The sequence below is a fragment of the Limulus polyphemus genome, unplaced genomic scaffold (assembly GCF_000517525.1).
Source record: "Limulus polyphemus unplaced genomic scaffold, Limulus_polyphemus-2.1.2 Scaffold238, whole genome shotgun sequence".
Classification (NCBI taxonomy): domain Eukaryota; kingdom Metazoa; phylum Arthropoda; class Merostomata; order Xiphosura; family Limulidae; genus Limulus; species Limulus polyphemus.
Window position 1 is genome coordinate 659,232 of NW_013665848.1, and position 9,427 is coordinate 668,658.

General features: G+C 30.9%; 1 protein-coding gene across 4 annotated transcripts in view; it reads left to right on the top strand.

Annotated features, from left to right (window-relative positions):
* Window positions 1-9,427, top strand: part of LOC106478652 (vacuolar protein sorting-associated protein vps5-like) — a 27,069-nt gene that overhangs the window by 7,641 nt on the left and 10,001 nt on the right. For 2 of the 4 annotated variants that reach the window (XM_022382293.1, XM_022382292.1), the window contains exons 2-3: window positions 3,993-4,076; window positions 8,904-9,004. In XM_022382293.1, coding sequence (XP_022238001.1) covers window positions 3,993-4,076; window positions 8,904-9,004 — 185 coding nt within the window. Of the gene's footprint in view, window positions 1-3,992; window positions 4,077-7,411; window positions 7,488-8,903; window positions 9,005-9,427 lie in introns of all 4 variants that reach the window. The other 2 variants (XM_022382294.1, XM_022382295.1) reach the window with 2 other exon arrangements.

The window sequence follows — 9,427 nt, forward strand, 5'->3', positions numbered from 1 at the left end:
AATGAAAATTTTCATTTTTTCTGAAAAGGTGGTGTCTATTTACTTGTGACCACTCTGTGTACTTCAGCCTCTCAACTTGAGGGTCACCCCAATGTCTGTGTTTATCCTTTTGGTTAGATTTATGAACTTGTTGAATGGTTTGTTTGAACATGTGGTTTGGGTTGTTAGTTTGAATTATCTTAACACATTTGCTACTAATGACATGTTAACTTGTCATTCATTTTTATTAGTTAAGTGCTACTGATGTATTAACATATGAATTGGCAAAAGGGCCATAATTACTCGTGAGCATACAGCTAAACAGTCCCTTAGCACTGTACAGTCATTATGCATGTTCTGCCTCCTTGTGAATGACATAAAAAAATGTTTTCACTAAAGTTTCAAGTCATGTGACCTAAAATTTCTGCAGTGGTTTGTTTTGGTTACCGTTATAGCTATAAGCTGGCAGGGTTGTGCAGACATTTTAGCCTGAGTGAAACTGCAAGTATTTTATAAGAATCTTATCCTGAGTCATTTGTTAAGGATAATGTAAATAGGGATAATAATTATGAGCCTAATGATTCCGAGTCTGATGATGAAAGCAGCCTGAATTTTATGACCAGGTAAACATAAAAGCTGAGCCGCCTATAGCTGACACTACTGATTCAGATACTTACAATGACACTGGAATACCAGCATCAGTTGATGGATGGAAGACTGTCCAGGCTACATGTGTTAGTCCAACTTATATTTCTTTTACTGCAGTCTCAATTGGTTACAGGAGGTTTACTGCCAGAGGCCATTCCAGTTTACATTTTCAAACATTTTGTAATGAAGGATGTTGTAAATATGATGGTTGCTGAACAATTCTTGGAATTGGACTGCCTATTTTTGGCACAAGTAAACAATGCAAGTAACTGTACATTATTGGCTTAGTGCATGTTTTAAAATTGCTGCAGTGGGAAATGTGTTAAAGTTTGTAGATGTAGAAGTTATATTAATGTTGAATTAAATAAAATAAATTTTTAGATTAGAGGTGATCTCAGTTGGCCTTCTGTCACTTTTCTATTTTTAATGCCCATAACTTTATGGTATTTAGGTACAATGATATCTGACAGGAAGTTCTAAGTACCTACTACACACGTTTTGTTCCTGAAATGTTATGCAGAGAATGAATTGGACACAGACAGCAGAGGAGAAACAAGTTAACAAATAAAATATATCTTTATTCATAGAAATGCTGCTTTTAAACAAAAACTGGCTGGCTTATGTTTAATAGAGTGTATTCAACTGGCTGCTGGGGCTTGAGAAGACTTTCCAAATACTGTACATATTCACCAGACAATGAAAGAAGAAAGGATTGTTATACACACTATGAAGTTAGATAAAAAGGTCTTAATGTTATATATTGTAAAATCCTTAATTACCTACCTCAATGATTGTCTCCAAATAACATATAGAAGGGAGAAAAGCCCTAGTTCATACGAACTTGCCCAAGTATTTGTCACCACGTTGAGATGGACTTGCCCCATGCTATGGAATCTACACAGAATGGAATAAGCTTCCATGACATAGCTGTTGTCATATCCAACGTGTACAGAAACAAATGGATTAGTACACAACACCTAAATGAAAATTTAGAAAAATTACCATACTATATGTTACTACAAATATGTATATTATAAACCAGTCATGGAAAAGTGAAATTAACAGTTCTTTTTACTCTGACAATTTTAAGCCACCAATATTATTTTGGAGAAATGAACCTCTCTTTTTATACCTAAATTGTACTTTCTGTAAATAATTATTTTCTCCCTTGCTTTCTCTCCCAAATCCCATTCATTGCATTCACTTCTCAACTATGTTCCTCATTTCTAACCATTCCATTAGTTTTCTGACATGAAAAAACCCTTATGGAACCTGCTTCTTAACATTTGCAAACTAATTTTACAACCAGTTGCTGCTTTGAACTATTTCTTCAGTTGGGATGCTGAGACATATCAGTTGCTTTGAGCATTTATGGTAGTTTTTGTGTGTATGTTTGTTGGGGGTTGTAAACAACAGTCTCCAATCAAGTGTATTAATATTCTGAAAGTGAATCACAGGCAGCAAGCTATAAAAAGAGCACAGATAATAAATGATATATCACATACAAGTTAAAATGTATCTTTTATTTCATCACCACAAAAATAAACCATCTTCACTAGTCTTTCTTGCTTGTAGAAGAGACATGTTTCACATTGAAGTCAAATATCAGACAAATACTCATTTGGAGAATGGCTGAAACCACATCCAACTCCAATTTTATAGAGGAAAGATGTGGTGATTTGGTGTGGACCATTGTTGGTAGCTACACAGATATTTATTTGCTGGAGGTAGTCTCCAATTCAGTAGGTAAATGTACAAGTAGGAAATGTTATGAGGCTGATTGCAACTGACCTACTTGTAGGATCCTTTCAGTAGAGAGCATATGAGACATGACTGTGCCACTCTACACTGTTAAAAATAATTAAGTTAATAAATAATGTTATAAATTTAATAAACTCCAAAGAATACAAAATTGAGTAATTAGAATGGCATTCTCTCAATTTATTTTGCCACTTTTTGATGTAAACTTGCTATGGGGCACTTTTGGAAAGGGGACTTAATTGTGTGCTCTTTTATTCCTATTTCTCTTGTTCTATTTTAATGTGAATTCAAGATTTTTATTTTATCTAACCAAGACTGTCTTCTGGTTTTGAAAATACATTTTTTTATTATTAGTGGTACTCCAGCTTTTAGCCTTTCTCTGCTGGATGTTTATTGTTTAATTGAAACTGATTTGTTTTGATGACATTCTGACAAAGAGAAGACACGTTCATGTTTTGTTCTTTATTTAGTCTGATTCTGTCTTTGGTAACAGTTGGTCAGAAGGTGGTTCAGGTACGTATTTCTTGAGTATTTCTCTTTCCTATCATGATCCACTTGAGTTTATTTGCTGGGAATCAGGATAAAACCCATTGTATTTGAATCAGGTATGTGAGTCTTGCTTCTTTTTTTTTTTTTCTGTCTTCATCTGATATCTTATTTTTCTTATCTTGGTAAGGTTCAAAGAATTTTAATTGTACTTTAAACAGTTTGGTAATTTTCTGAAAAATTATAAGTGAAGATCTTTGTTTTGCAAATAACTTCTCTCTAGGTTTAAAATAGTACCTTTTTTCAACTTTCAGCAGATTTTCTCCCTTTTTAACAAGAAATTTGGAGAAGTTTTAAATCCAAATTGTGGTTTTATTCCTGGCTTTTTGTGGTTCCCAAATTCACAGGAAATTAGCAAATGGTTGTGAACTATTTTTTTTTCAACCAATATATGTCTTCACTTCGTTTGGAGATTGAGAATTTTACTCTCATATTCCCATTCATTCACCATGCTACTATTAGATGTGTTTGGATTATATTTTTGGAGCCAGATATTTCAATTCAAAGTTTTCTACTTGGCTTCACTTTTAGGTATTTGCTGCTTTTCATCCTACTTCATGTTTCATTGGCAAAGAAATCACATTCCGTGGATTTTCCAGTTTTTTTCCTGAAATATTTTTTCTAATAAAATCAAATAACTTTTCTTTTGCTACCACTAAAACAAATAATACATGTAATGATTCTTATCTTCTTCATGTTTAAAATGTCAAGAAAATTAATAAATTTATCACATTCCAGTCTTTGAAAGTAAGGTCCTTTTTAAACAAATATACTTTTAAAACTTCATCAGGACACAAAAGAAAGATTGACTAAAATTTAAGTTTTTGTCCATATTAAAAGCAATGGATTTAGTCATTTGGATTTCCAGTTGCTGAGTACGTCTACCAAAACCCGTGTACACAGTATGTCTTACAATTAGATATAATGGTATGTCTAATATGTTTCATAAAAATTATACTCAGACAGAGATGAAGCTTTATAAAAATGTACATTTGTGTTATGTCAGTGTATAAATCAGACTATTTCTTTAAAATATATTTCATTTATAAACTTTGTAGAATGTCTTGGATATATTTGCAAGATTTCCAGTCACGCATCAAACAGAAGATGGACATTTCACTACATATGCTGTGATAGTAGAGGTAAATAATAGTTTTCTATAAAAAATTAACATGTGCCACAGTATTTAAAAATACATTGTTTTCTATTATTCAAGACTGTTTTAATTTTTTTTAATTATATCTGGTCAGTATGACAAAAAATAACAGATGTATCTAAATTATGAATATAGGAGGAAGGTTAAATTTTATATTGTGCTTTGCTTTATTGATAATAAATTTCACCATATTTTTAGGAAAAGAAGATATTTCTCACATTTGTATTATTTAGGTTCAAAATTCACTTGATATTTGTTCAAAAACTCCCTCTTTAGCATATACTGAATACCCCCAAATAATTATATTACATATATTTTATGTATCTTTTATTAAAAATTATAAATGTATACTATTTATATACTAAATGTATATAATTAAAATTTGCATATTATAGCTATGACAAGGAAAAACCACAGTTATGAAATATCAATCATTTTCAATTATGTCATCTGAAATGCAAATGATTAGTCCTTAACTGTGGCCACCATGATCTGTTAGTGCAGCCAAGCATCAATATTGCATGTTTATAATCAAAAGTTTTATAAACTTCTGTGTTATCATTGACTACTCTGAAAGAGCTGTTTTAATGGCATCTTTACTGTCTGGAGTCTCATAATGGTATGGAATACATTTCCAAAGAGTATTCTATTTTGACTCAAGTGGATTGAATGTGTTTATGGTTTAGCATGGGGGTTGTGGGCACTGTCACACATTAGGCTGAAGTTAGTTCTAATTGCATCAGAGGGTATGATATCTATGGCATTAATGATACCATTCCACAGGATATAATGGTCAGTCCACACACATATTGCTTACTCTTACTTATACCATACTATGCCATCACTACAACATGTATAATGTATTTATGTGAAATATTAATGGGGGGGGGTCTGAATAACATTCTCTCCAAATAACTGTAACCCTGTTATCCAGTTACTTGGTGAATCATGACTTATCTGTGGAACAAATATGTTGATGATGTGCTGGACATGTTCTTTACACCTTTGCAGGTGAGTTGTGTTGTGCCTTGCTATGAGCAAAATGCATCTCATGTAGGCATATTGTGAAGTCTATTTCTGACCATCTATTCACATACATGATGCCTAGTTGCGGCTGTGAACATCTGAATCAAACTTGGAGCCTGTACACTGTGATTGTAATAAACCAGAATCAGTGATGGTTAGTTTCTTCTGTCTTGGGTGATGGTCTACTTGTACAAGTGTCTGAACAACTACATCAGTGATTTAGAAACATTTACACTTTTTCTAACAACACTTTGAAACACCTGTAGCTAATTCACAATACCCTGTTGTGATTGACTTAATTCCTTTTGTCTAATGTCTCTTCACATAAGTAAGACATTCTGTTGTTTTCTTTAAGGTTTAATCATGGTCTGGAACAGTTTAGAATATTTGAACTTTGTGACTCACTTTAAAGTAATAACTGAGAGAAAATTGAAAGTGTTATATATAGCTTAGGCTAAATGACAACCATTTGCATTTCTGATCTCATGACTGAATTAGGTTAAGAGAATGGCATTGTTTTGTAACATTGATGTGGTGTTATCATAGATGTAGTAATAGAAGTTTTTATTATCCTTTGTTGTGAGCAGTGTACTTCATACATCTGTGTTGGAAAATAGATGTAAGGTTTGTACTAACATGTTAGATTTCTTGGAATGTTGCCAAATGAGGAGAGTACATGTGTGGATGTGTGAATGTTATTGTTACTGTGTGGCTGCTAGATTTCTTTAATATCTATTTTGTTTAAATTTATTTTTGTATGTAAGCTAGGAACAGTTTCAAGGTCTTTTTTTGGATTACTTACCAGGTTTAATCAAAACTCGGTCCAACAAAATATTCCAGTGTTCTTCCTAAGTAAGGATTAAATTAATAATATTTCCAAATATAATGTTTATATGTAATGTTCAATATAATTATTTATAAAGTACAAGATATAGAAGAATATTCAACAAGATAAAATGTGAAATGTATAGTAATATACCTTTATTTATATGAAACCACCAAAGCCCTTAAAATTAATTGCTTGGTATCTCCAAGTTAACTCTGGATTAGATTTTAACATTATTTATATGCTGCACATGTGTATTAGAACAACTCAGAGATATTGTTACATATGTAAACAAGCATATATACATGTAGTTGATCAGAAGCTACAGCTTATGAAAGTAGGAATCCTGTACTTCAATTACAAATTAAATGAGATATTAAAATTGGTAGCATAATGTATCTGAAGAGCAGTTCTTGAAAACCACAAAAGTCTTACTACCCCTGGAAAATAAAGAAATGTTTCTTTGACACTTTTTTTATTTTGTTTTAGTAATAGTAATATGCTTCAAAAGTTTAAACTATCTATTTTGCTTTCTAATATTGAAAAATATATTTAGTATTTAGTTGTTGTTGTTGTTTTTTGGGGGGAAGTAATATCTTGTTAGAATAAATACCAAAATCTATGTTGTAAATTTAAATATTTTTTTCCCTATAAACAAAATTTCTTGTTGGTGTCTTTGTTGTTTTTTTTTTGTTGTTGTTTGTTTGTTTGTTTGTTCATGGAAGATTTTGAAAAAAAAGTATGTTTTGAACGTAATTCAGCAGGTGATTTTTATTAAACAGAAGATTTGTTGCTCATTATTGTCTTTGAATAAAGGTAGTTTAATAATTTGTTTTGGGTGTATGTTATCTGTTTTTTCATGTATGTGTGTCTGTATGAACACACACACACACACACACATATATATATATATATATTCTTATTATAGCAGGCTAGCAGCTTTAAACTTATGAATTTCTTCCAATTTGTAAGCACAGCACCCATCTTCACTGAAGAAACACTAAAACTTTGCCCTTTTATGTCATTGTTCATATTTCACTAGAAAGTTATCTTTCCCTTGAACCATAACAGCACTGGTAAAAAAAAAAAGTTAAATTTCTTTTCTATAAATTTACATTCTTATTTTCCATTAATCACAGTCTAGTATTTCCCATATTTTATTTTATTTTTATTGTTGTTGTTCATAAAAGCTTGGAAAGCTATCTTATCAGAGAGAAAAACAATTATTCAGTAAACCATCTCTGATATCCTACACTTAATTTTGTCCTTTTTAAGTGTTCAATAAAGCTAAAGTATCATATGCATAAACTTGGCTAGAAATGACGAGATGAAGAATCCTGAATTAACATATTTGGCTTAACATGTATTTTATGTAGATAAGTCCATTTCTTATTGAGCTGAGTTTTTTTAATAACAATGTTGGTTTTATAACATATCCAGTCTCATGTTTTATTTTCTGAGATTTCCAGGGTTCCCAAACATTCCCAACTCATGATCCACCTTAGCCAGACCATTGTATGGGACCTTTTCTCAATTCAGGGGTGGGTGGGTTATTTTTTAATATATTTTGGTAATGTTTACTAGTGCTCTCATATTTTGCATTTTGTTTGTTCAAAGACAAAATTAACTTCAAATAATTTTAAAATAAAAATGTTTTTACATATAAGAACAGTCATAAAATACCTTATTGCCAACTGTTTTGCAGAATTAAAATTCCTCCCCCAAAGTTACTGTTATATATGCTACATAATCATCCCTCAAATATGAAGTAGAGAAACAGTAACAAGGTTGAAGAAAATATTAATCATTTGAAGCAGTATGGTAAATGTCTTTGGAGTTTCATGCTTGCATTTGGAGTCACTGACCAGAATGTACTTGTAGGTAGCATGATGTGTTGGAGAATGGAGAGAAATTTAAAAAGGTTTACAAGTTTTTATTCTCTTCAGCAAACTGGAATCCATGGCTCTAATTGTACAGTAAAAGTAGAATTACTAGCAAGTTTATATGTACTTTTTTTAATGAAATACGTTCAACTTGAACATTTGTATAATACAAAATTTGATTTGATAAGTTGATCTGTTTTTGATGTTAAGCTTAAGTTTTTTATTATACTTGGTGTCATCAATGTAAAAGTTTTGAAGTTTCCGAATAACTCGTGAACTAAAGCATGTGATTACTTTGTATATTTATTTGAAAATATTTGTAATATAATTTTTAGTTTGTGTGAATTGCCTTTTTAGTAAGTTAATTTTAAATTTGTGTTAGGTGATTGTAATATCATTTATCATCACAAGTAACTTAATTGTTGTGTGTATTTGAAGAATACCTAACATAGATGTTACCAATTAATTATATTCCATATTATGTGTTGGACATACTGTTTTAAATATTAGAATGCTTTTATCAGGAAAGTTTTTTATATATTTTGGCAAAAACAGAAATATGAGGCCCAGTATGTTCATTGATTTGCCATGTGTCATTGAATTAGGTTAGTTTGGGGAATTCTACACTTCATTAAGATTATATTTTTTATTATTAAAAAGTTAGCTTTATTAACAAATCTGATGGTACTTGTAACTGTTTCTTTTTCACTTGTTTTGTATTTTGCTTGAGATATATGTTAGAAAACATCATTTGCTGGAAAAAGGTTATTGACAGTGTTTGGTATTCAACATAGAGATTGTAGCAATTCAAAGAAAAAGCTGATGTATATATAACTTAAACCCTTCATTCTGTACACAAAAGAAATCTTTATCAAGTTTTTAAAGTCAAAATACTGATGCAAGATTGTTATTTATATTTTGAAAGTCTACTAATTTTCTATACAAATGTTTAAAGATTCAGATTTAAAACAGTGTTTTCAGTAATATGTCTTTGGTTTTCATTATAGATATAGAAATGGTTAATATCGTCTTAACAATATTAATGTCTAATTCTTTTGAAAATGTATTTACTTTTCAGACCAACAATGAATCTTTTTCCTTGCCCAAGTCCTCCATTCATCGGCGATATTCAGAATTTGTGAGGCTAAGGAGGATGTTAAAGATACATCATCCAAATATGTAAGGGTGTTTCTGATTGTAATTCTGAAAAAGTTTTTCATTTACTATTTTAATTTAAATACTTGTGTGTGTATATATATATTTATGTCCATGGTGGAAAAGGTGAGCTGGTATTTCGATCATCAAAATAAAATGTTAATTTGAAGATAGCTTTTATGTGCGGAAACATCTGTTAGCCGAGTTCATGCACAGATCTTAAGATATAACGTTGATAAATGGAAACATTGGCACATGTAGATAAGTATATCTTGAAGGTCGAGTTGTTCAAAACTTTAGAATAGTGTTGATAGCTGGACCAATTGTTGGTTGAGAAGTTGCAAAGGAAATACCTGCTGAAGCTTTTCGCCAGACACTAATCATAGCAAAACCATCTGGAAAATGATCTATAGGAAATAGTACAGCTTATAATATGAGTCAGGTCAA